Genomic DNA, 27,889 nt, shown 5'->3' with positions numbered 1-27,889 from the left:
ATCTGAGGTAACCCTCTTCGCTGTCCACTACACCTCCAATTTTGGTGTCATCTGCAAACTTACTAACTGTACCTCTTATGCTCGCATCCAAATCATTTATGTAAATGACAAAAAGTAGAGGGCCCAGCACCGATCCTTGTGGCACTCCACGGGTCACAGGCCTCCAGTCTGAAAAACAACCTTCCACCACCACCCTCTTTGAGCCAGTTCTGTATCCAAATGGCTAGTTCTCCCTGTTATTCCGTGAGATCTAACCTGGCTAATCAGTCTCTCATGGGGAATCATATCACGCCTTACTGAAGTCCATATCGATCACATCTACTGCTCGGCCCTCATCAATCCTCTTTGTTACTTCTTCAAAAAACTCAATTGAGTTTGTGAGACATGATTTCCCACACACAAAACCATGTTGACTGTCCCTAATCAGTCCTTGTCTTTCCAAATACATGTACATCCTGTCCCTCAGGATTTCCTCCAACAACTTGCCCACTACCGACATCAGGCTCACTGGTCTGTAGTTCCATGGCTTGTCCTTACCACCCTTCTTAAACAGTAGCATCACGTCAGCCAACCTCCAGTCTTCTGACACCTCACCTGTGACTATGGATACAAATATCTCAGCAAGAGGCCCAGCAGTCTCTTCTCCAGCTTCCCACAGAGTTCTAGGGTACACCTGATCAGGTCCTGGAGATTTATCCGCCTTTATGCGTTCCAAAACATCCAGCACTTCCTCCTCTGTAATATCGACATTTTGCAAGGTGTCACCATCTATTTCCCTACAGTCTATATCTTCCATATCCTTTTCCACAATAAATACTGATGTAAAATACTCGTTTAGTATCTCCCCCATTTTCTGTGGCTCAACACAAAGGCCCTATTCTCTCCCTAGTTACCCTTTTGTCCTTAATGTATTTGTAAAAACCCTTTGGATTCTCCTTAATTCTATTTGCCAAAGCTATCTAATGTCCCCTTTTTGCACTCCTGATTTCCCTCTTAAGTATACTCCTACTCCCTTTATACTCTTCTGAGGATTTACTCGATCTATCCTGTCTTTACCTTACATATGCTTCCTTCTTTTTTCTTAACCAAACCCTCAATTTCTTTAGTCATCCAGCATTCCCTAAACGCACCAGCCTTTCCTTTCACCTTAACGGGAATATACTTTCTCTGGATTCTCATTATCTCATTTCTGAAGATTTCCCATTTTCCAGCTGTCCCTTTACCTGCAAACATCTGCCTCCAATCAGCTTTAGAAAGTTCTTGCCTAATGCCTTTCTCTAATTTTGAACTTCAACTTTTAGATCTGGTCTATCCTTTTCCATCACTATTTTAAATCTAATAGAATTATGGTCGCTGGCCCCAAAGTGCTCCCCCACTGACACCTCAGTCACCTGCCCTGCCTTATTTCCCAAGAGTAGGTCAAGTTTTGCACCTTCCCTAGTTGGTACATCCACATACTGAATCAGAAAGTTTTCTTGTACACACTTAACAAATTCCTCTCCATCTGAAAGTTTTCTTGTACACACTTAACAAATTCCTCTCCATCTAAACCCTTAACACTATGGTAGTCCTAGTTTATGTTTGGAAAGTTAAAATCCCCTATCATAACCACCCTATTATTTTTACAGATAGCTGAGATCTCCTTACAAGTTTGTTTCTCAATTTCCCTCTGACTCTTAGCAGGTCTATAATACAATCCCAATAAGGTGATCATGCCTTATTTCTCAGTTCCACCCAAATAACTTCCCTGGATGTATTTCCAGGAATGTCCTCCCTCAGCACAGCTGTAATGCTATCCCTTATCAAGAACGCTACTCCCCCTCCTCTCTTGCCTCCCTTTCAATCCTTCCTGTAGCATTTGTATCCTGGAACATTAAGTTGCCAGTCCTGCCCATCCCTGAGCCATGTTTCTGTAACTGCTATGATATCCCAGTCCCATGTTCCTAACCATGCCCTGAGTTCATCTGCCTTCCCAGTTAGGCCCCTTGCATTGAAATAAATGCAGTTTAATTTATTAGTCCTACCTTGTCCCTGCCTGCCCTGATTGTTTGACTCATTTCTGTTCTCAACTGTACCAGTCTCAGATCGATCTCTTTCCTCACTATCTCCCTGGGTCCCAACCCCACCACCTTACTAGTTTAAATCCTCCTGAGCAGCTCGAACAAATCTCCCTGCCAGTATATTAATCCCTTTCCAATTTTGGTGCAATCTGTCCTCATTGTACAGGTCACTTCTCCCCCAAAAGAGATTCCAATGATCCAAAAATGTGAATCCTTCCCCCATACACCAGCTCCTCAGCTATGCATTCATCTGCTCGATCCTCCTATTCCTGCCCTCACTAGCTTGTAGCACTGGGAGTAATCCAGATATTACTACCTCCTTTTTAAATTCCTGCCTAACTCTCTAATCTCCCTTCAGAATCTCAACCTTCTCCCTTCCTATGTCGTTGGTTCCAATGTGTACAATGACCTCTTGCTGGCCCCTCTCCCCCGTGAGAACATTCTGCACCCTCTCTGAGACATCCTTGATCCTGGCACCGGGGGGCAACACTCCATTCTGCTTTTTCACTGCTGGCCACAGAAACGTCTGTCTGTACCTTGGACTAGAGAATCCCCTAACACAATTGATCTCTTGGAACCTGCCGTACGCCTTGTTGCATTAGAGCCAGTCTCAATACCAGAAACTTGACTGTTCATGATACGTTCCCCTGAGAATCCATCACCCCATCATTTTCCAAAATAGCATACTTGTTTGAAATGGGGATAGCCACAAAAGCCTCCTGCATTAGCTGCCTACCTCTCTTACCTTTCCTGGAGTTAACCCATCTATGTGACTGTATCTGAGGCATTCCCCCCCTTTCTTTAACAGCCGTCCATCACATACTGTTGCTGTTGCAAATTCCTCATTGCTTCTGACTGTTCTCCAACCGATCCACTCGATCTGATAAGATTGGCAACCAACAGCATTTATGGCAAATATAATCCACAGTAACCCTTAAATTCTCTTTAAACTCCCACATCTGACAAGAAGTACATATCACTCTACTAAAGGCCATTTTTGCTCCTTCACAATCTACTGACCCAGAAATTAACACCGTCTTATTCCTCTACAAACACTGCCCCAGGTTAAATTAATAGTTATGGCTTATATTTTAAGTTTGATCAAGAGACATATCTCCAAAACATATAATCAAGAAAGAACCCACTCTACTCACTACTGCAGACTTTATGTAGTCCACTTAAAACTTATCTGATTCTGTGTTGTGAACTTCGCCCAGCAGTCCCTCCAAGATTAGTTGTGAATTTCACTGTTTGTTAATTTTCCCAGAAGCACTCTGATGTCCAGCGATACATGAATTCAAACAGCAAAGGCAGTGTCAGTTTCTTTCTTTCTCTCTCTCTCTCTTGCACTGACCTCACCATGTGCTTCCTTTGTCTGTTCTTCTCCCTTTTAAAACTGCTGTTGTTTTGACTTTTTTTTCCAAAGTTCCAAAACAATGCAACAGTATATAAAACAGTAATTGCTACTCCTGGAATTCGAGGAAATCACCTTCAGCATCTAAATGTATTATGATAGACATATAAAATATTACCATCTACACTTCATTATACATTTCTAGGTGCACCTTTATAATGGACACTGAATATATAAATTGGTGGAGGGAAGAATTACAGCATGACAAGTTACAAGTACAATGTCCATTACAAAGTTGGAAGAGGTAATCTAAAATATGAACATAAGCACAAATTCCAGGCAACTGTCTAAAGCTGAGCCATACTATTAGTGATTGAGTGTCATAATTGGATGAGACAAGGTACTGAGCATAGATCTACACCATCATTGAGCCTGATTACCTTAACCAACTCCATGACTGGCTCAGCTCATTTGTTGCTGACACCCTCATCCATATCTTTGTTATCTCTAATCTTATGTTCCCCTGTTAGCCTCTCATCTTCCAATGTGCAGAAACGTGAGTTCATTAAAAACACTGCTGCCTATATCCTTACTCACACCAAGCCATGTTTACCAAATAGCCTTGGGGCTCGCTGACATCCACATTGACTCTTGGTCTGCCAATGCCTTGATTTTAAAATTCACATCCTTAATTTCAAATTGCCTAATCATTTTGCTCTTCCCCATCTCTAACCTCTGGCAACCCTGCAACCTTCTGATCTCTATATTCCTCCAATTCTGTCTATTTGTGTAATCCTGATCCATCATTGGTGGGTATGCCTCTGTTGTGGGATTGTACTGTGCACAGATTGGTAGGCATGTTTCTCATGTTTCAAAAATGACAGCATTTTATAAGTATTCAACTGGCTTTAAAACATTCAAGCGATGTCCCAGATCTGTGAAAAACACTAAATAAATTTAACTCTTTCTTTATTGATATAATTATTCTACAAATTAATAAGTAGTAAACATTAACTTTGATATTTATGATCACAGAACTAAAAAAAAGATAGACGTGAAATATAAAGACAAATGATCCATGGCCTTGAAATAAATTTTTATTTTCATAGAAGATAATTAAGTGTATGCTTGAACCTACGTTCAGTAACATACTCTCAGTAAGTAGCCTGACTGTTATCTTCTGCTTAATCTCAACCATTAACAAGTTCAGCTGCATTGTGTGCCGATACAATGTGTTTGACGTCATGTGTAATAAGTCGAACTGTCAGTTTTAAAGAGTGTTGTCAAACTCAGCTGTAACTCAGGCAAAGGGAGGGGAGTCAGATCCCGAGGGGACCTTCAAAGGACTGTAATATCCCAATAGAGTTCACCATGCAAAATAAAGTACAAAATTTATCATAATTTTTCACTCAAACCTTTCTCTGCCTTAAGCTTACATTTACATTAATTGGTTTCCTCTTTGAGTAAGAGAAGTTTGCATGGCTGCCAGTTAGTTACATCTTAGGGGTGTATAAGCACTGTGTATAAATCAGGAGCAGGACAAGGAAATTCTCAAAAACACTATATATTGACAAGGAGAGTAATATGTCTAGTTGACACTTTAGTCCCATAAGCCTATACAGATGTCTTTACGTACATGATAGAAGATCACTGAAGCATACTAGTCTGACAACAAAATCTGCTATGTATAGAAGGCAGATTTGATACAAACGCTTCCATGCATTTGCGAACATCAAAGTGGTTGAGTACAGCAGCCTCACTCTGGGAAATCTGTAAAGTGTATCATTCTCTCGTAGATCTTTGCAAATTTTAAACATCCATAACACATCCAAGGTTCCAATGTTATAATCAGCAATCTTTAAAAAAAAAATAAAGTATTGACAAGCACTTGTCCCTATCACAATTGTATCAATGGGCAGGAATGGTGTCAGGCACTTAGACTTTTTTGTGCTGGGGAACAGGCAGTGTAGCAGCACTGCATCCCCTGCAATGATTCACGTCCAATTTTTTAAGCTTTGGCAGTTAAAAAAAAACTCAAATTCAACTATCCAGAGTTCTAGCCTTTTTTTAAAAAAAGTTATTTTTAGTTAAATGACTATCCCAAATAAGTTGGGGAAAATTCTCAATTGGTAAAAGAGAAAGTCAAAGCAGCTGCTTGCCAATGGGAGTAACAGAAAGAGAAAAACTAAACGTTTCTATGGGTGACATTCAGCTTATGTCTGAGATCATAGGTACTCTCTGAGATATAAAGGGGCAGTAAGGAAAATCCATCAATGCCATCAATTTGTTTGAAGTTAAAACGAAATCAACTTGATAAATTGGATGGATTTGAAAAATCCCAGGACTTTCAACAAAATAAATGTTAAAGAATTGAATACTGTCAAAATAAATGTGCGTCTAAAAAGACAGTGAATTCACTACAATCTGAATTTTGAGGAAAGCAGCCAAAAAATATAAAGTCTATAATAAGCACAAATGCAACAAAGAGAATGAAAGTTTCCTGGAACACTGGTACAACCCACTGATTCTGGAAACAGTTACTTGAAAACTTCTCTATTGTTGGTTTAGAGATTTCTTTATTTCAGTTTCCATATTTTTAGGGTGGGGTGTTGAAGTGAATCACCACCTGTTGGTACATGTTCTTATAGTTAATTTCTACTTCTCAAGATCCTGACTGCATTGTTTTGAAATTCTTCATCATCTCTCAACAGTATTAATTAGTGCTACTGACACAATGCTTCCCTACTTCCAATACAACTGAAAATCAACCTCAATGGCATTTCAGATTCTCCCCTTCAATCCAATCCATCTGCTTACTTTTTTTAAAAAATGGATATAAACAGGACCTAAGCCTAACAAATGCAGGGATGTTTTGGATGAATTTCAGAATGGTTATGAATTTCAGGATGTATTGATGTAGAATATTTCCCTTTGGGTTTTAGACGATTGAAGGACAGAATTCAGGAATAAGGCACCAGAGGTTACTGCGATGAATACACAGTCTAGCTGTTTCTGATACCGTTTCAGCACATAAAACCTGATTTTGTGTGAAGCAGGACCATACAGAGTCATTGTCATTGAAGGAAGAGTTGTGGAGGAGGAGTCAGGCAAGTCCCGGTGGGTAAATTAAATCTTGAATCTATGGAAATTTAAACACTTGGAGGAAAGTGAAGATAAGCCATAGAAGATTAGGGTTCAAATCATTTTGAAACTAAGCTGTACCATAGTACTCATACATGGAAACAAATTTTAAGAGGTGTAAGCAAATTAATTAAGTGGGTGAAGGTAATAATTCAATCTTCTCTTCCTCATCCCCCACACACTAACGCCAGAAAATAATTTGCAAATACGAGTGGGCTATGCATATAAATTTACCTTGATGATGTAACCAGACAATACAATGTAAGCAATCTCATATTCACTGTGGAGGTGCATCAAAGGAAAGTATACCTTTTAATAACTTGCACCTATGGGGCCAGGAGTGTGCCAATTGATCAAATATTCCAGATAATCAAGTGGTCAAGTGTGTAAAAACACACACTAAGTAATGGAAACATAATGCAGGGGGTATACACATCTCCATTATACTTTATTTAGAGCATAAATTACTTAAATAATGATGAAACATTGCCTTAAATAAAAGTTACTTGCAGAGAGCGTTCTCACTCGCACCCTCAACTGTCTACTCTGACATTGCAGTAGCTTGCAGTATTTGAGGAGAAATTGACCAAACTTTAATCAACTGTTGATATTTTGTGTTGCCATTCAATTGAAAAACATGCATATTTACATTGAGGTAAATAAATTTTTAAAAACTATTATAATTAAATAGAATCATACAGTAAACTTCATGGTATTTGAGGGACATAAGTTTTGTCAATTTATCAAGTGTGCCAGTTTATAAGGTGCTGGTTAAAACAAAAGTTTGCTGTATAATTATGTTTGATATCATTTATCATTGTAATGTAATAGAGCTGGTATATTTTCTCTCTAGTGGGTACATGGGAGAAAATGCAGAATCATCAGCTATTATATACAAAGGGAAAGAAACCTACTTGAACCATTTTCAGGTTGGCTATCCATTTTTTTCATTTGCAACAAAAAGGAAAAGATAAGAGGATTGCAGCAGGTAACACAAAGTGGGCTGAGGAAGGACCTGGATGTACTGATGTCACCCTTACCTCACAGTTTATTTGTCATTGTAACCATCTGTGTCCCAAAGTTATGACTTGGAGATAGTCAACAACTGAAGCTGTGGTTGAAATGATCAACACCCAGTTTCAAAATCTGGTAAAAAGATTTTTTTACAATGGAGCATAACTTATAAAGTCAAGCTAACAAGCTTACCATAATGCAAAGCTGTCTGTCCTTCACTGTCCTGCAATTAGAAGAGAAAATAATCATTATAGACCATTTCCATCATCAGATAAATGCAGATCATGTAATGAATGTTCATATAGGAATAATAATGAAGACACGGTATGACTTTATGATGCTTGCTAAATCTAGAGTTAATATTCAATAGGCCTGGCACGTGGCCAGTATTAATCCATTGGCTTTTAACTTCTGGGATGTGGCTTCAAATTAAGAATAGAAATCTCCCCTGTTGGCTATAAAGGGAATACGTGAACTTTTAGAGCAATCCAAACCCAGATCCTAATGGCACAGGGAAAAAATTGATCATGTAAGCAATTTGTGACAACCTTTATAATTATCGCAAGTTGCATTTTCAGCCTGACTACTACAGATTTGCATGAGAAAATCCTGGGAACAGTGGGAATACTACTTTCTGGGATCATTTCTCCCATTGATAGAAAATGTAGATGAATCACAGGTTGAAAAATGTAACAGTAAGGAATACTGTTCCTGAGGCTGAACTTAGCAATATTTTGGGACAGTGGAAGGGAAATCTCACTACATATTCAACTGTGTTTGATCCTGGCTTTGGAATATTCAGTGGTGACATTAAGATGGGCGGCACAGTGGCACAGTGGTTAGCACTGTTGCCTCACAGCGCCAGAGACCCGGGTTCAATTCCCGCCTCAGGCGACTGACTGTGTGGAGTTTGCATGTTCTCCCAGTGTCTGCTTGGGTTTCCTCCGGGTGCTCCGGTTTCCTCTCACAGTCCAAAGATGTGCAGGTCAGGTGAATTGGCCATGCTAAATTGCCCGTAGTGTTAGGTAAGGGGTAAATGTAGGGGTATGGGTGGGTTGCGCTTCGGCAGGGCGGTGTGGACTTGATGGGCCGAAGGGCCTGTTTCCACACTGTAAGTAATCTAATCTAATCTAATCTAATCTAAGATCCGTGCATAATAAATGCTTCGTTCTCAACACAAAACTCGATCAGCTTGATGATCAATAAAACTAGCTAAACTAATCCGCTATCCTGAGTTAGGATGCTTATACTTACAAAACACGAACAATCTACATTTACACAGTAATTTAGTCTTAACATGTCCCAATGCACTTTGCTTGACCATTATTAAACTAAATGGATAAATGATACACAGATATCCCTCGTTTCACATTCCTCGCGTGTTCCTGTAAAACAGCATGTAAAATGGAAGTTTGCTAAATGAAAAATCATGTTCCCATATGAAGAGATGTAATAAGACTGTAGTATATTCTTAAACTGGATTTAAAAAGTCTACGGGACCTTGAACTGAACTGACACAGAAATCCAAATACTATTTACTATCTGCCCATTTTCCACCCTGATCCCCTCACTAATCACTTCCCTGACCTTACCTGTTCAGTGGTTGCTTTCTCTTGATAGTCACAACCCCCTCCCATCCCCTGTCTGGTCACAACCCCCTCCCATCCCCTGTCTGGTCACAACCCCCTCCCATCCACTGTCTGGTCACAACCCTCTCCCATCCCCTGGCTGGTCACAACTGCTGGTCACAACCCTCTCCCATCCCCTGTCTGGTCACAACTCCCTTCCATCCCCTGGCTGGTCACAACCCTCTCCCATCCCCTGTCTGGTCACAATCCCCTCCCATCCCCTGTCTGGTCACAACCCCCTCCCATCCACTGTCTGGTCACAACCCTCTCCCATCCCCTGGCTGGTCACAACTCCCTTCCATCCCCTGGCTGGTCACAACCCTCTCCCATCCCCTGGCTGGTCACAACCCTCTCCTGACCCCCTCGTTGATCGCATCCCTCTCCCAAACTCCTCATTGGTCACTTGCCTCTCTCGAATCCATAATAATTCACACCAGAGTTCCTTGTTGATTTGATAAGTTCAAGTGAAACTTGCTTGCAATGGTTCCTCAGAGACAGATAGTGGAAGAAACACCTTGCTGCCTACAACAAATTCTTTTGGCATTCCTATCACTCCTAGATCCTCTATTTAACTTGCAGCAATTAGCTTTAATATGTCCAATCTTATCAAAATAGAAGCAAGTTACTTTCTTTATTTACCTTTTCTCCGTAATTAATTTAACATCCATTGATTGCTTCATATCATATTTCCTTATGATTCCCATATGACCATTTCCCCACATGTAACAGTCAGTCAGATATAATAGCTTTCCATAAGAACTGCTGTTCTTCAGATGTATAAAATTTGACACTCATCTAAATAAGTCTTCAGGTTATCCAGAATATTTCAGAATACTGCCATAATTATGATTTCCTTCACATTTTAAATGATTATTTTTTTCTAATTACAGTGATTGAAGGCACTGATCCCAAAGTATTTCTTTTCCTCTTGTAAATTCTACAAACGTTTGATTGTGTTTCTTACAGTCTTAAATTGTAATTGACAAGCTTCAGGGACAGTTTCATAAGCATCTTTTAACAGCTTCAAAACCTGCAGATTGTTTTTCTAACAAACTGGCTTACACATTCAAAGCTGTTCAAATCTTTTACAAGAGTTCAACTTCACAGCAATTTTTTCAAATACACTGATACATCTTCCAATTTCATCCTTTGTAAATTTAGGTATTAAAAGGAGCTTTCTAATTTACTTAAGCCCTTCAATGGAAGCAGAATCCTCCTTTGAGCTATTACCTCTTTCTTTTTCCTTTACTCTAATGTTGATGCATCTGATTTATTTGGAATTCAAATTATTTAAATTTTCCTTTCATTTTCTCCCTCATCTCTATTTTCTTTATTCTTTTTCTCTTGCCAAATGAAGCCTTCTTAATTTGCATGTTTTTCTCCTTTTTCTTTCTTAGCATTGCTATTCTCATCTCTTTTTCTTCCAATTAAAGATTTTTTTAAAAATTTCTAACAGTATCTTATCAGTGCTAATCCCAGCAAGGACGCATTAATTTTCAATACTAAATGCTGAATAATTAATTTAAACATCTCAACATACATGATCAAGATGTTATTTCTACTTTCAATCTATCCACTGACACTCTTAGTATAACAGTTGTCAAAGATTTTAAAATAATATTTTAACTGTTACATTTTTGTTCCTAAAGACCTCTATGTAATATAGTCAGAGCCATTTTGAAATTCTAACCATTAACATACTTCACAAGTTTAAAAATGTTAACAATTTCTTAAAATGTAAAATTTATAAAATTCAAATGAATTTGAATCCAAGAACCACAACTTTGTTATGATGTCAGCTGATGGCAATTCTGGGTACATCATTTCCCAAAATGAAACCTGGTTTGACAGACCACACATTTTACTTTGTTGCAATGTTTTTTTTAATGTAGGTGGTCAGTCATAAGAGGCTGCCAATGTACTTTTGATGAAGACCATCAAAGATTAGTACACACAAAGTAAAATTACAAATATCAGAAATAAAAGTTCAATTCTTTTACCCTCCATAACATTCTTACAATAATTCAAACCTCACTGTTTTACTTTAAATTCCCTTGTTCAGAGGGCATGGCTGTATTAACTTGCACTCAACACTATCTTCTTTAGTTAACATCTGTTCTGGAGACCCTTGAACAAACTGTTAACACAGTTCACTTACTCCTTAACATATGTTCCTTAAACCCATGCCTTGGATGGTGTCTTCCTCTTGTGACACCTTAAAGACCTTTGTTTCTGGAGTTTTTCTTTTAATACAACATAAGTTTAGAAGAATGATCCTTAGATTCAGGAGTTACGTTATGAGGAGAGATTGTATAGAATTTAGAAGGTTAAGGAATGATCAGATTAAATATCAACAGGAAAAGACAAGGTAGGAAAGATAAACTATTTCCACTGGTTGGAGATTCTACAACTAGCGAACATAGTCTGAGAATTAAAGCCAGACTGTTCAGGAGAGATGTCAGAGAGCACTACTGCACACAAAGGGTGGTAGATGTTCGGAACTTTTCCACAAATGGCAGTGGATGCTGGATTGGTTGTTAACTTTAAATCATTTTTTTTTTGTTAGCCAAAGGCATTAAGCAAAGGATATGGGCCAAAGGCAGGTCTATGGAGCTAAGCCTCAGATCAGCTATGATCTCACTCAATAGTGGCTGAATGGCCTACTCCAGTTTCATTGTTCCTAATGATTTTCAAGACAGCCAGAACTTCTTTTCAATGCAAACTGCCTTGAAGGCTGTTAACCTAATAGCACCTTTGCTTCCATACACCATTCTCTCTTACAGAAGTCAGCATACTCCATGACCTTCTGGATGGCCCTGTTTTCCTAAAAGGAAATTTTTGTCTCTGTCTTGTTGCGTCACAGGACTCCTTACAGTCCACTTTTTCTCTGTTCTACCTTTGTTTTCTAAAACACTGAAATATTCATCTTGGGGGTGGGGAGCGGTGGGGGTGGGGGAGGGGGTGTTTCTTGTAAAAGTCTCAATTAAATATGTAAACAAATTTCCAAATTGACCTGCACGTAAGTATAAAAGTTAAAAATGAAACTATTAAAAGTATCCTCTTCTTAATATACATAATAATCAAACTTAAAGCTCTAAGTGATTATATCAATTTTAGAAGTTTCCACAAAATAAGAATATATCATGAACCTGTGATACAGGTTGGAGAGAGAAGCATTGAGTGGGAGGACTGCGAGGGGGAAGCAGTGAGTGGGAGGACTGCGAGGGGGAAGCAGTGAGTGGGAGGACTGCGAGGGGGAAGCAGTGAGTGGGAGGACTGCGAGGGAGAAGCAGTGAGTGGGAGGACTGCGAGGGAGAAGCAGCGAGTGTGAGGACTGCAAGGGGGAAGCTGCGAGGGAGAGACAGTGATTGGGAGGGCTATGAGAGGGAAACCGTGAGTAGGAGGTTGCAAAAGTGGTGAGGAGAAGAATTGTGAGAAGAAAGCAGCAAGTTGGCAAGTTGCAAGAGGGAAGTGGTTAGTGGGAGGTACGGAACAGTCTAGGAGAGTTAGTGACCAATGTTGTATCTTTAAAATACAGACTGCTTATGTAGAAACCAAGATAAATTTAAAAAGTGGAGGCAAACAGAATCAATATTGTTATTTACCAATTATACTAAATCAAAGATGCGCTACTCTAATACATTTTAAATGGGGAAAACATGAATTAAGATTTGTGCAAAGGCTTGTTAAAAGAGTAAGTTTTAAATTCTAAGCAGTCTCTTGAAGGAGGAGTTAGGGACAGTCACATAATGGAGCATTGGGAGGTACATTCTGGTGCCAAGGGTCTAAATGGTTGATGGTGCTGTTGCCAATAATAGAACAAAGGAAGTGGACGATGCACAAGAGGCTAGAGTTGGAGGAAGAAACAAGAGGGTAACTAAAGAAAGGGTTGGTCCACTAAAGGATAAGGAAGGAAGGTTGTGTGTCGAACCTGAGAAAATGGGTGAGATTGTCAATGATTACTTTATATCAGCGTTCACTGAGAGGGACATGATCAATGTTGAAATTAGAGATAGAGGCTTGTTAACTCTGGATCACGTTCACATAAGGAGGGAGGATGTATTGGGTAGGCTAAAGGATATTAAGGTGGACAAATGGGTGGCACGGTGGCACAATGGTAAGCACTGCTACCTTGTAGACCTCAATCAGGTCCCCCCTCAATCTCCTTTTTTCTAATGAAAACAATCATAACCTACTCAACCCCTCTTCATAACTAGCACCTTCCAAACCAGGCAACATCCACGTAAACCTTCTCTGCACCCTCTCCAAAGTGTCCACATCCTTTTGGTAATGTGGCAACCCGGACTGTGCACAGTATTCTAAATGCAGCCGAACCAAAGCCTTGTACGCTTTTAACATGACCTGCCAGCTCTTATACTCAGTACCCCGTCCGATGAAGGCAAGCATGCCACATGCCTTCTTGATGACTCTATCCACCTGTGCAGCCACCTTCTGGACCTGAACACCCAGATCCCTCTCTGCTCATCAACATTTCTCAAGGCTCTTCCATTTACAGCTAAATTGCCAGTAGTGTTAGGTGAAGGGGTAAATGTAGGGGAATGGGTCTGGGTAGGTTGCTCTTCAGAGGGTTGGTGTGGACTTGTTGGGCTGAAGGCCCTGTTTCTACATTGTAAGTAATCTAAATCCCCAGAACTGGATGGGATCTATCCCAGGTTGCTGAGGGCGGCGAGAGAGGAAATAGCTCGGGCCCTGACAGATATCTTTGCAGGTGAAGTACCGGAAGACTGGAGCGTTGCTAATGTTGTCCCCTTGTACAAAAAGGGTAGTAGGGATATTCCAGGTAACTACAGACCAGTGAACCTGACATCAGTGGTGGAGAAGCTATAAAAGAATGGGCTTATCAGTGATAGGCAACATGGTTTTGTGTGGGGAAGATAGTGCCTTCCCAACTTAACAGAGCTCTTTGAGGAAGTGACCAATTTGATAGATGAAGGAAAGGCTGTAGATTTCATATACATGGACTTCATTAAGGCATTTGACAAGGTTCCCTATGGTAAACTAATGGAGAAAGTGAGGTCACATGGTGTGCAGGGTGTTCTAGCTAGGTGGATAGTTGGAAGGAGTTTCTGAAAAAGGAGAAAGGTGACCAGTGCAGTTCCACAGGGATCAGTGCTGGGGCCACTGTTGTTTGTGATATACATAAATGATCTGGAAGAGGGCATTGGTGGTCTGATCAGTAGGTTTGCAGGTGACACGAAGATCGGTGAAGTAGCAGAAAGCATACAGGACTGTCAAAGAATACAGGAGAATATAGATAGAGTGGAGAGTTGGGTGGAGAAGTGGCAGATGGAGTTCAATCTGGGCAAATGTGAGGTGATGCATTTTGGAAGGTCTAATTCTGGAGGGAACTATACTGTAAATGGAAGAGCCTTCAGAAACGTTGATGAGCAGAGAGGGATCTGGGTGTTCAGGTCCAGAAGGTGGCTGCACAGGTGGATAGAGTCATCAAGAAGGCATGTAGCATGCTTGCCTTCATCGGACGGGGTACTGAGTATAAGAGCTGGCAGGTCATGTTAAAATCGTACAAGGCTTTGGTTCGGCTGCATTTAGAATACTGTGTACACTCCTGGTTGCCACATTACCAAAAGGATGTGGACACTTTGGAGAGGGTGCAGAGAAGGTTTACGAGGATGTTGCCTGGGTTGGAAGGTGCTAGTTATGAAGAGGGGTTGAGTAGGTTGTGATTGTTTTCATTAGAAAAAAGGAGATTGAGGGGGGACCTGATTGAGGTCTACAAAACCATGAAGGGTTTGGACAGGGTAGATTTGCCAGGGTGAAGGATTCAATAACAAGAGGTCACGCATTCAAGGTGAGAGGAGAAAAGTTTAAGGGGATACAGGTGGAAAGTACTTTACACAGAGTGTGATAGGTGCCTGGAACGCGTTGCCAGCAGAGGTAGTAGAGGTAGGCATGGTAAATTCATTTAAGGTGCGTCTGGACAGATGCATGAATAGGTGGGGAGCAGAAGGATACAGATTCTTAGGAATTGGATGAGAGGTTTAGACAGTGGATTTGGATCAGCACAGGCTTGGAGGGCCGAAGTGCCTGTTCCTGGGCTGCGCATTTTCTTTGTTCTTTGAATACAGTGATTCCCCAAGACTCATGCTGCAGGATGCTACAGAGACAGGTGGATTATCAAAACATTCATCTCTTCCGTGCTGTTTTGCACTCAACTTTACATGTGCAGAGTGTGTGAGCTACACCATCAATCAGACATGACTGAAAAAGTACAGAAGAGATGGGTTAACTGCCTTGGAGACAGTTATGGTAATAGCACCTTTGCTGCCATATAGATCTGTTCTTCCTGATAGAAGCCTGCACACACTGTGACCTTCTGGATGGCTGTTTTTCCGTCTCTGTCCTGCTGCGTCATAGCACTCCTTACAGCCCATTATTTCTTCTTGTTTGCCAAAACAACAAAATATTCACCTCAAAGGCTTTCTTTTAGAAGTCTCAAATAAACGCACATAAACAAATTTCCAAACTGACAAGTACAGAATCCAAGAACGAAACTAAAGCCCCATATCCCCATCTTAATATACACAATACAAATCAAACTTAAAGCTGTACATGTCAATTTTAAATTTCCAACTAATAAAAAGGATATGTCACAAAACTTCATCATACATTCACTGCTGCTCGTTTTTTCTTTTATTGCAATGCTTCTGTAATGCATGGCGAAGGGTTACTTTCATTTGGGTCTTGTTTATTGGATTAGTCTCGGAGGTCATGGCTGAGATATTATTGGATTGGGCTACTATCAGAGATAAAAAATAATAGAAGTTCAAGTTTGCTGAGAAAGTTGCAGAGTGTGTAATTCTTTAATGATGACGCTTCAAGTACCTTACCACAGCAGCTCCCTGAAGATGCTCTGCGGTTAAGTGTCATAATGAAGGTGAATTGAAAAGTAATGTAATGTGTTTCAGTTCCCTCATCCAAGGCTTTCTAGCTGTAACACTGATTAAAGGCAGTGCTGCCAAAACAAAACCGCAACATCACAGAAACACACAGTGAGTCACACTGCATCTGACACCACTCTGATTTCTAGAATGTTCTTCTAGTAAAAGGCAGGGGCAGCAAGCTCTTCTTTCTTCTCCCCCTCTTTGCTGTTCTCATTTGATTGCTATTTCAAACCTTGGATTTGGGGAGGGGATTGGAGTTGAAATATGTTTCACAAGAGATTAGGTTAACCTTCCAAGTGACCACTTTCAAGTGCAGGCCTAAACAATAAAAAAAACACCTGCCTTCTGTAATGTGTAGTTGGGTGGGACTGCAGTGTCATAGAATTCTTACAGCGCAGATCAAGAGCATTTGACCCATCGCGTCTGCACCAACCCTTTGTAACTTGCCCAGATACCCTCTCGCCAAACCTCCATGACCCTGCATTTACCATGATTAATCCACCTAACCTGCACGTACTTGGACACTACAGGGCAATTTAGCATGTGGGAGGAAATCCATGCAGACACAAAAAGAACATGCAAACTCCATATAGACAGTCACCAAAGGCTGGAATCAAACACAGGTCCCTGGCACTGTTAGGCTGCAGTGCTAACCATTATGCTGCCCTGGAGTGTTGTTATGTTTAACAATAAGAGCGACCATGGGATGATTTATTTTCTTGTTTACCCCATGGTGCTACAGCCATTGTAACAACTTCTCTGTTGTTCAAATGAGATCAGCTGGCTGAACACAGATTAACTCTGGGATCTTTACTCAGTTTGGTATTGTACCCCAGCAAGTGGCAAGACAGCCACTTAGTTAGGAGCAGCATCTAAAGCCAGAAAGTTGTGTGCTCCCCTCCAGGACAATACCACAAAAATCAAGGCTGACAGTCTGGTGTAGAACATATGGAATTCTGTTCTGTCAGAAGAGACTTTTAAACTGAAGCCTTATCTAACCTCACAAGTGGGCAGAGATCCCATGATATTGCTCTGAATAGAAGTGAGAAACATGGTCAATTTCTTTCCCCGAACCAACATCACAGAAACAGATTATCAAGACCTTTTTGAAAGTTTTCTTTGTCGTTCATGAAATGCGAGCATCATTAGCAAAGCTAGCATTTGTGATCCATTGCTGACTGTCATTCCAGAAGTGGGGATAAACCATCTTTTCCTTCTCTGCCATCCACGTGATGCAACTACACTCCAAGTGCTGTTAGGAAGACTGTGCAATGTCAAAATAACCTGGTGTCAATGACAGAACAGAGGTGTAGTACCACATCGGGATGATGTGTAACTTGGAAGGAAACTTGCAGATGAGAGTAATTTAATGCATCTACTGCCCTTGACTTTCTAGGGCTGTAGAGATCACTGGTTTAGAAGGCAGTGTCAAAAGATCCTTGATAAGCTGGTGCAGTGAATCTTGTTGAATATTTACACTGCTAACTACCACTGCGTAGTGGTGCTGGACAAATGAATGTTAAGGTGGGGATGAAGAGACCAGTATGCGAGCTGCTTTTTCATAAATGATATTAGGTTTCTTGACTTTTGTTTGAGTTGCATTCATTCAGGCAAGTGACAGTATCTCATTACTTTCCTGACCAACGACATAATAATTAAGACATAAGTAGGCCACTCAGCCCTTCAAGACTGCTCACCTCCCACTTCTAACCAAAGACTGAAGAAAAGTCACTCATGAAGCAGTTTGGGCCCTGGGCAATATCCAGAAGAACTCTTTCAGTGATGTCCTGACGCTGAAATTATTGGCCTCAGGACACCTACAATAAGTTTCTTTTGTGTCTGGAATGACTCCAACCACTGAAGAGTTTTTACCTGATTCCCAATGAGTTCAATTTTGTAAGATGTTTTGATTCCACACTCTGCCTTGATATCAAGGACAGTCTGCAACTGATTTGTCTTGGGGTAGGGTGGGGGGGCTACCGGAACTGAGCACTGCTGAGCAAATATCGAGCACATGCCATTCAATAGCGGCAATGACACCATCCGTTTCTTTGCTGATGATTGAGATTAGATTGATGGCAGTAACTGACCAGATTGGATTTGTCCTGCTACTTGTGGTCAGGACATACCTATCCAATTTTCTATAGTTTCAATTAGAGTCCACTGTTCAGGATGTAAAAGGAACAGCTTGGCTAGAAGCATAGCTAGTTCTGGAGTATATGTCTTCAGCACTGTAGTCAGGATGTTGTCAGAGCCCATAGCTTTTGCTGTGTACAGCCATTTCGTCAGGTCACATGGTGTGAAGTGAATTGACTGATGCCTGGCATCTGTGATGTTGAGGACCTCAGAAAGCAGCTGAGATGGATCATTCACTTAGCACTCTGACTACAACTGGTGGCGAATGTTTCAGCCTCATCTTCTGCACTAAGGTGCCAGGCTCCCCCAACATTGAGGATGGGAATATTATCATGTGCTGCATCTGCTACTTCGCTTGAATGTAGTTCCTTGTAAAAGTTTCACCAGGTCGGAATCTTTCTGAGCTTTTTGATACTCAATATGTTGTTGTCTGTTAGACTTTGCTGTGTGCAAATTGAATATCACCTTTCCCATATGACAGCTACATTTCAGTGGCTATAGTGTGCTTTAGAATCTATGATGGTCATGAATCACACCGTATAACAGCAAGTCTTTCTTTCTTTTCTGTAACTTTAACGATCAGTGCGGTCAATGCTGCAATTTTTATCCAAGATTTCTTCATGAAAGGGATTTCAGTGAGCTTAAATGAGTATGACTGATTCCAGATAAACAAGCATTTGAGAGCAACAGGAATTTCATAATGAAAGGCAGAGATAAACTAATCCTTAGAACCCTGATTCTAAAATTACATGGTGAAGTTTTGAAGATACTGCTTACCCAAAGTGGGAGATAATGATGCTGTCAAATGGAATACTACAGTTTAATGATCAACTCTCAATGCAAATCCGAGCAAGGTTATAATGAAAAACAGTATAATATGAAAACAATTCAGTGCAAGTATTTTCTTACTTTTGGAATATTGCTTCCTCTACTTTGCTCCGATAATCAGTAGAGGCTTCAACTTTCCTTTGTCGCACATTTCCCACATGGCTTGTAACAGTCCCTAAGAGGAAGATTACCCATATACTGCCAATTGGGATAGCTGTGTAGTGGTTTTAATTGTTTCCCTAGAACTTGGCTGGACTCTCAATTTTGATGTACATTTAATCATATCAGTCCCTACATTAAATATGATCCATACACTGCCAAATTGCAGCTGGATTTATCAGGACACTTTAGAAGTCCAATCACCTTTTTTGTAAATAGGATTTTCGTTGAAACAGATAAAGGAAGAGTTGAACAGAAAAGTGAGGTTGAAATACACCACCTGGTATGATACTTAACCATATGGACAAAAGAATCTCAAAGTTTCACTCCCATTTGGTGATGAATCTGTTGATAAAACTCTAATTAAATTATTTAGTTCTGCTGGCCCAGAAGCCAAATGGACCTTTTCCCCTTCTCTAAACGACTGACATAAGAAATCTCTGCACAGATCAGGAATCAGGTTAGGGAATTTTGATCAGTTTGTCCTCTACCAGAGGGAGTCACATGTTCATTTTTAATATTGTGACACAAAGTCATTCTTGTATATCACATTCACTAAAATATCAACAATGTTGATGCTGTAGGAAACGCCTGGTGAATACAGAGAGGAGCCGTGGGCTTCTGTGCTTGATGTTATCCATTCAGGGACTGACATCTCCCAGGTTCTGTATCTCGACATGGTGGGACAACATCCATACCTGGTCTTTTCTTTCAACACTATTCTGGCAGCAGGATCATCTCGATTTTGGTACTAGTATCATCTCTAATAAGACCATCTGAAGCAAGCAGACAAAATCAAAAGATATTAGTCAAACCAATGGCAAGCCAGTGTTCCTTCTGATCTGGGACTGGAGTGAAGTTAACAATTTCAAATAAAAATGACTTCCACTGTACTCCTGCTTCCTGTATTGTAACTTACATCAAGTATCATTCATTCATGACACCTGTACTCATTACCTACGATGGTTCTCTATTCAGTAACATCTCAATTTCAAATTTCTCTTCCTTGTTTACAACTCCCTCCATGGTTTTATCTTACAATATTTTTGTAGTAACTTTCAATTCCATAACCAAGGTTTGTGTTCCTTCAATTCTCCAACAACACTGATTTTAATCATTCCACCACTGGCTGCTATGCTTTCAACAGCATGGGGTCTAAGACCTAAATCTCCCCGTCCCTCTGCTGCTCTTTCTTCATTTAAAACCTCTTTCTTAAAATGCTTTGTCATTTGCCTTGGTATTTCACGTGTCGAATATTCTAAAATAATGATTCTATGAAGCGCTTTCACACTTTTAAAAATGAGAAAGTACTTTATTCACACAGTACTTTATAAATAAAGCTGCTGCAGTATTGGAATTTTCTCCTTCTGTTTTCTATTCATGTCCAACCACTATTGTTGAGACCTCATTTATTGTAGCAGCGTCATCTCAGATAGGTTTTCTTTGTAACATGCACCACCTACAGGCAAGAAAGGGCAAGCAGGGACAATTTTCCTGTGTTTACGTGAGCTCCAATAAAAATGCAAATATACATCAACAATTTCACAGGAAGTGGATGTAAAGGAAACTCTTCTGCTGTTTACAAAATTGTTAACAAATAAGAGTGCAATCATATGTGTAATTCAAAATTTAGTTAGAGACAAAAAAAACTACAGATGCTGAAATTTAAATTAGACAGGCAGGAGGCTGGAAGAACACAGCAAGTGAGGCAGTATCAGGAGGTAGAGAAGTCAACGATTCGGGAAGGGTTACACCTGAAACATTGGCTTCTTAATTCAAAGTTTAACCACAGTGAACCACCTTAGACAAAGGTTAAGTGAGTTATTGTTATTGAAAAAGATTACGACACATAATTTAAAACTGTTTAATTACATGGAGCCTTGATTAGTTTTCAGTACAAGGTATATGAAAATAGAACTAGGTTTTTATTGGAAGGAAGGCCAACAGTCAGTATGGGTGTGCAGGCAAAACTGAATCTTTCCCAGAACCCTCCCAATAAATGAAGCTGCAATTAGGAATTACACCTGACACATAGTGCAGTGCTTTTAAACAATCTTGTGGCTGATCTAATTGCAGCGCAGATGGGAGGCAGGCCTTAAGCTGGTTTATCGATTGGATTAACTATCTAATTCCCAAAAGCTAAATGGAATATTATAAGTCTCTGTTAGCTCAAACCATGGTAGGAAACTTGTTGCATTGAAGTGTCATTGTTTTGTGCATTTCAAAACAAAAAGATTGAGAGGATAAAATGTTTTTAAAACATTTCAAGGGAACTTTTATCACAGGAAAATCACCTTAAAGGCACATCACTGAGAAAGTGCAACACACAAATAGGTCCAGCTGGTCCATGTCAGTGTTTATACTCCACACGAGTCTCCATCTAATCCTATCAATGTGTCCTTCCATTTCTTTCTCCCTTGTGTTTATCCAGCTTCCCCTAAAACCCATCGAGACTATTCACCTCAACTATTCCATATGGTAACAAGTTACGGATTCTAAACACTCTCTGGGGTTTTCTCCTGAATTTCTTATTGGATTAGTCTATTCGGTCACTGCTCAGTCCTCCTTTTTCTACATTGCAGACTGGTGTTGCTGTTTACAAAATTGCTCGAGGGCAACATCCAAAATATCTGTTTGACAATGCCAATCCAATTTTTGTTTTTTTAAAGCAGCATATTTTCTCAATCCCATGATTTAGATTTCTTTCACATGTAAAGCAGTAGCTCCCTACTCACTGGGAACTGATTACACTTAACCCGTCCCAGTGGTTGAATTTCACTTTGTGGAATATTTCAGTTTGCCCAAAATTAGTCTTGTGAGTTAGTAAGCTTTTTAACCCCTTCATCATCATGATAGAAGTAAAGAAGTTAATAACAAGCAGAATATAAAGATAGAAATGTTTTTTTTTGCCACAAACAGGCAATGCAGCACATGATTCCAGTAACGTGAGTTTGGAGGTTATATTACCATTTTGCTGATAGTGGAACAAATCCTAGCTGTGAAAGCATGATCATCTGCCAAACCAGCACATGGATTTGAATAACAACCCATGTGTTTATCACGTGTGCTGCCAGAGAAAGCCATGCAATTAAATTATCCTTTTCCTTTCACATTTTCCAAGGCTTTCAATTTTTATTTTGTTCGGTCTCCCCTCTTTAAAAACATGCCTTTCCCTCTTCACCGCTTGGCTGTCTTTTACCAACACTTTAATTTAACCCCACCTGACCATTCTCTTGCTTAAGTAGAGAGGCAGATGGTAGCAAGCATGAGAAATGCGAGAGATACTTGTGCAGCCATATGTGTAATTTTAATCTTCAGGAGGAATAGCATGAAATTCTTAGTAAATTTCACGACAATATCATGCAGAAAGAATTTATAGCACAGAAGGAAATTGTAGCTCTTTGAAGAAAGTATTTAATGAGTCCGACTTCCCTATCCTTGCTCACAACTCCAGAAATATTTCCTTTTCAAGCATTTACTTACTTCCCTTCTGAAAATTACTATGGAAACTGTTCCCAAGAATGCATTTCCAGATTATAATAACTCACCACCTTAAAAAACTTATCTCCCCTCTGGTTCGTTTGCCAAATATCTTAAATCTGCATCCTCTGGTTATCAATTTTTATGACAGGAAGATAAGTTTCTTGTTATCGACTTGCATTATTAAATCTTTATATTTGTAAACTCATTATTGAAATCTCCTTGTAATCTTCTATGTTCTAAGAGACCAAGCTTATCCTCTCTGGTTTCCCCATATAATCAAAGTTTGTTCTGTTGGTGCAACACATTCTAATGCATCCTGCTTTCTTTTTGAACCGCTTTCTTGGACTTCTGTTTTCATGTGGGACCTGTGATGAAAAAACTGAGTAAATTCACTGAGCAATAGGTGGAGCTGTTGGTACTATAGGATATACTGATATCTTTCTACACTGAGCAGTAATTAACAAATTATTGCCGAAGTTATTGCATAAATTCCAGTGCAGTACTGAGGGAGTGCCACACTGTTACAGATGCTGTCTTTTGGCAGAGACACTGAATCATCTCTCCTTCTGCCTGTTCTGATTATCAGGATGAATGCATTTGAAGATGAGCTGGGGAGTGGGGGTTCTCACAGCATGCCGTCTCAACCATCACTGCAAAGAGAGAACCTAGTTATCTATTTCATTTGTCCAGTATACTAAGTGTGAAGTGACTGCTCTATTTGCTGATACAACATTGCCTTGCATCCCTTCAGGTGTAGGCAATGTAAAAAGTCCTAAAGACATAAATATTTATGGATCTATGTATTTGTATTTCTATTGCCAACAGAACAGACAACATAAACTATGTTTTGCCTGAACGAAACAAGAGAAAGTATGACCTAGGACTAATTGCCAGGTATTAACTCTGGGCTTTAGACATTGTTTATGAGGCCCAAGATCTTTACTTTTGCAAGGATTGCAGATGCTGGAGGTCAGAGGCAAAACGTGTGGCACTGGAAAAGCACAGCAGGTAAGGAATCACTCGAGGAGCAGGAGGTTAGATGATTAGATGAGGAACTTATGCTCGAAACGTCGACTCTCCTGATCCTTGGATGCTGCCTGACCGGCTGTGCTTTTCCAGCGCCACACCTTTTAACAATTCATGGGATCATCATCAAATACTACATCCTGACAATCAATCATCAACTACATAAAGAAATACATGGAGCTATCTAACCTGGTAGACTTTTGTAAATGTACATTAATCTATATACAAACCACATGAAAGCCCACAATTAGATTACATCCTGTGAACCTAGCACTGCAATATTTTATAATCATACCCTTGCCCCCATTATTTGATACATGGACTACCATCATTCCACTAATCAGCTCTGTCTCTTTTCATGATTTTTGAACATTAGGCTTATCCCTTCAGTGTGTTAAAACAAAACGTCGATTAGGTGTAGAATTGAAGGAGGCCATTCCACATATTGCACCTGTGCTACCTCTTTTCAACTCTATTATTTTCAACTGTTTGTGAAACATACTGACAAATGGAATGGGTCTAAAAATTGTTTGTATTAAAGCATCAAGAGAAGATTTAATGGAGATGATAAAAAAATGTCATTGTAGATTTACATGGCAGTGCTCCAACACTGCAACTCAGAAACATTACCCTCACACTGGTCAATAATGTATTAATAATGATTGCTACCAAGGATGCTAAGGTTTTAATAATCAGTCTAATTAAAATCATATAAACACAAACAATCCAGTATCATCACTTCATAATTCTCTTTGGCTGTTCACTGTCTGGTGCCCTAGCAGCTTTCATACAATCCTTAAGTGTGGAAGCAGGCCATTCAGCCCATCGAGTATACTGACCCTCCAAAGTGCATCCACCCAGACCCACCCCATCCCTGCAACCCTGCCTTTCCTATGGTTAATCCACCAAGCCTGCACATCCCTGGACACTATGGGAAATTTAGCATGGCCAATCCACCTAACCTGCACATCTTTGAAATGTGGAAGGAGCACCCAGAGGAAATCCATGCAGACACGGTGAGAATGAGCAAACTCCACACAGACAGTCCCCTGAGGGTGGAATTGAAGCCAGGTGCTTGGTGCTGTGAGGCAGGCACGGTACTGTGTTGACCAAGTTAAGTTTTTGAAGTTAAATACCAAGCAGATTTCATGGGAAGTAGGTTGGAGAAATAATATCAATGATGTTGCACTTACCTATAGAATCCCTACAGTGTGGAAACAGGCCCTTCAGCCCAACCAGTCCACACTGACCCTCCAAACAGTATCCCACCCAAACCCATTTCTCTACATTTACCCCTGACTAATGCACCTAACCTATATATCCCTGAACAATATGGACAATTTAGCATGGCCAATTCACCTTAACCTGCACATCTTTGGATTGGGAGAAAACAGGAGCACCCAGAGAATCCTCACACAGACACAAGGAGAATGTGCAAACTCCATTCAGTCGCCCGAGGGTGGAATTGAACCCAGCTTCCTGGCGCTGTGAGGCAGCAGTGCTAACAATTGAGCCACCGTGCCACCCCAATCTGATAATCTTCTGTGAACCATCACGGAAATACAGCTCGCACAACTGCGGCAGGCACATTGCAAACCCAGGAGGTTGTGCTTGGATTGCTCAATCTAACCAGATCTTCCTTCAAACGTTTTTTAAAATTATGAAGCTCACTAATACAAACAAAATTGTGATTATTCTCTCCTTCATCTCCCACCCACTCGCAAATAAATCTGTATTTTTAGAAACTACTGGAAACCACATTGGGTTTTGTGAAGTGAGTTGCTGCTTAGATACAAAGCCTCACTGTGAACTCTCCGAGGTGCTGAAACAGCACCTTGATTGGCAATATTCGGTCACCATTGTATTTGTAGCTTGCACAAATGGAAAGTTACGTGTTGGGAAACTGCACCTGTTTTACAGGCAGGATGTCCTGTTTCATACTTCTTTCAGGAGATATTATTTTAGGATGTGTCATACAATAAATCTGAGACATAACAGTGTAAGTGGAACGTGTTTGGGAGGAACAGATGACTCTGGATTAATGCTTCTTGAATGTTTTCCATCAATGAATGCTTTCCTCTTCCAATGTCTGAGTCTGTTATAGGCAAGTTGATTGTAATCGATTGTTATGATTCATCACCAACTCCATCACCATTGTAACATGCAACTAGAAGAGTGGTAGAAGACAAATTAGACAGTTTTACAAAAACAGAAGTTGTTGGGAAAGCTCAGCAGGTCTGGCAGCATCTGTGAAGAGAAATCAAAGTTAACGGTTCAGGTCCAGTGAACCTTCCTCAGAATGGGTCACTGAACCCAAAACATTAACTTTGATTTCCCTTAGCAGATGCTGCCAGATCTGCTGAGCTTTTCCAACAATTTCTGTTTTTGTTTCCGATTTACAGCATCCGCAGTGCTTTCACTTTTCAGACAGTTCTTCATCCTTTTTAAATAGCAATTCCTATGCTTTTATGAGATCTTTAGATTCCAAAGTCAGGAATAACACATTTGTTCTTGTGCGGCGGCACAGTGGCTCAGTGGTTAGCACTGTTGCCGCCAGGGACCCGGGTTCAATTCCAGCCTCAGGTGACTGTGTGAAGTTTGCACATTCTCCCAGTGTCTGCATGGCTTTCCTCCAGGTGCTCCGGTTTCCTCCCACAATCCAAAGATGTGCAGGTCAGGTGAATTGGCCATGCTAAATTGCCCATTGTGTTCAGGGATGTATTAGTCTGAGGTAAGTGTAGGGGAATGGGTCTGAGTGGATTGCTCTTCTGAGGGTCGGTGTGGACTTGTTGGGCAGAAGGGCCTGTTTCCACACTGTAGGGATTCTATATCCTTTTCTTCTCGACTTCCAAGTTCAAGTTTACATTAAGTGTTACTCATCCTGACTGAAGTTTGATAGATATTTATTATTAGAGTCATAGAGATATACAGCACGGAAACAGACCCTTCGGTCCAACTCGTCCATGCTGACAAGGTATCCTAAATTCCTGTAGATAGTCAGTGGCATCTACATTGGAATGCCTTATAACATAGATTCTCATTTACCCAAACACAAGGTGGTGAACTAGTCTTGAAATCAGAACTGATTTTTGCTGTGCTGCTATTATTTAATGTTGTTCTCACCGTGGCCATGTTAACATTATTTAGGACTATGAAAACTGGGCATAACCAAGCACAAATCAGCTGCTGCAGTAAAGGTGGTGAGAAAGAAAAACAACAAAATTGAGGAGATGTGAAGAAAAATCCCTTTCTTTTCGGTCCCTCCTATCAGGATTCAATGAATAGCTCGGAAATTTCTATCTCTCAAGCTAAGTTAGCTGGTCTCAGGCTGCATATTATAAAATATTATAAATTACAAATATTATAAAAGGAAAGCCTCAAGTCTCCCATCAGTGATCATTTTTGGATGAGTTTCTTCTGCACCGCACACTTATCAGGACACAAACCTGAACTGTAATGCTTTTAGTGTTGGAAACTCTGTAATCATTTACTGTGTCAGCTTGGGTGGGATGTGTTATAGTGTGAGGCAATATACAAAGAGAGAGAGAGAGAGAGAGATCGATAGAATCTATAATGACCAATACCTAGGCTTAATAATGGATGGTGGCACTGAAATAATTTTAACATATTCAGCATGTGTCATGTCTCTGAACATATTTGCTAAAAAATGAGTTGAGCATTCAAGAGTTAGAGGTTTTGCTCCAGGTGCAACTCTGATTCTGGCACAAGATGCACCCAAAATTGCTTTCATTTTGGATTTTTTTTTCCTTTGTTTCACTCAAACTTATTTGAATTATGCCAAATACCGAACCTTCCATAAACCATCACAATACAAAAGCTTTATATAAAAAGCAATGTCTGCTGACACCTAGCACCAACTGCACACAAATCCAGAAAAGCACACAGTGCAGAATTCCAGAAGTGCGCACACACAATGATCTTGCCAACAAAGAAGTATTCAACGGAAACAGAATTCAATAACAGGGGCTATGAGGGAGGATGAGGAGAAAGAAGGAGCACAGGGTGAAGAGAGAGAGGGTGACAGAAGGAGGCTGGTGATGGGGGAGAGCAGAAAAGGAGATGGTGGTGACGGAAGAGGAGACGGTGATTGGGGGTGTGAGGTGAGGATAGAGGATG

The 27,889-nt window shown here is 40.2% G+C and overlaps 1 protein-coding gene across 4 annotated transcripts in view; it reads right to left on the bottom strand.

Annotated features, from left to right (window-relative positions):
• The window catches only part of acbd6 (acyl-CoA binding domain containing 6), a 192,663-nt gene that overhangs the window by 17,136 nt on the left and 147,638 nt on the right, over positions 1-27,889 (bottom strand). For 3 of the 4 annotated variants that reach the window (XM_043699916.1, XM_043699920.1, XM_043699915.1), the window contains one exon: positions 7,762-7,792. In XM_043699916.1, the coding sequence (XP_043555851.1) occupies positions 7,762-7,792 (31 nt within the window). Of the gene's footprint in view, positions 1-7,761; positions 7,793-19,991; positions 20,020-27,889 lie in introns of those variants that run through there. The other variant, XM_043699918.1, reaches the window with a different exon arrangement.

This window comes from Chiloscyllium plagiosum, chromosome 11 (genome assembly GCF_004010195.1).
Source record: "Chiloscyllium plagiosum isolate BGI_BamShark_2017 chromosome 11, ASM401019v2, whole genome shotgun sequence".
In the NCBI taxonomy this organism is placed as follows: Eukaryota; Metazoa; Chordata; class Chondrichthyes; order Orectolobiformes; family Hemiscylliidae; genus Chiloscyllium; species Chiloscyllium plagiosum.
This window is presented reverse-complemented; position numbering and strand designations above follow the sequence as displayed.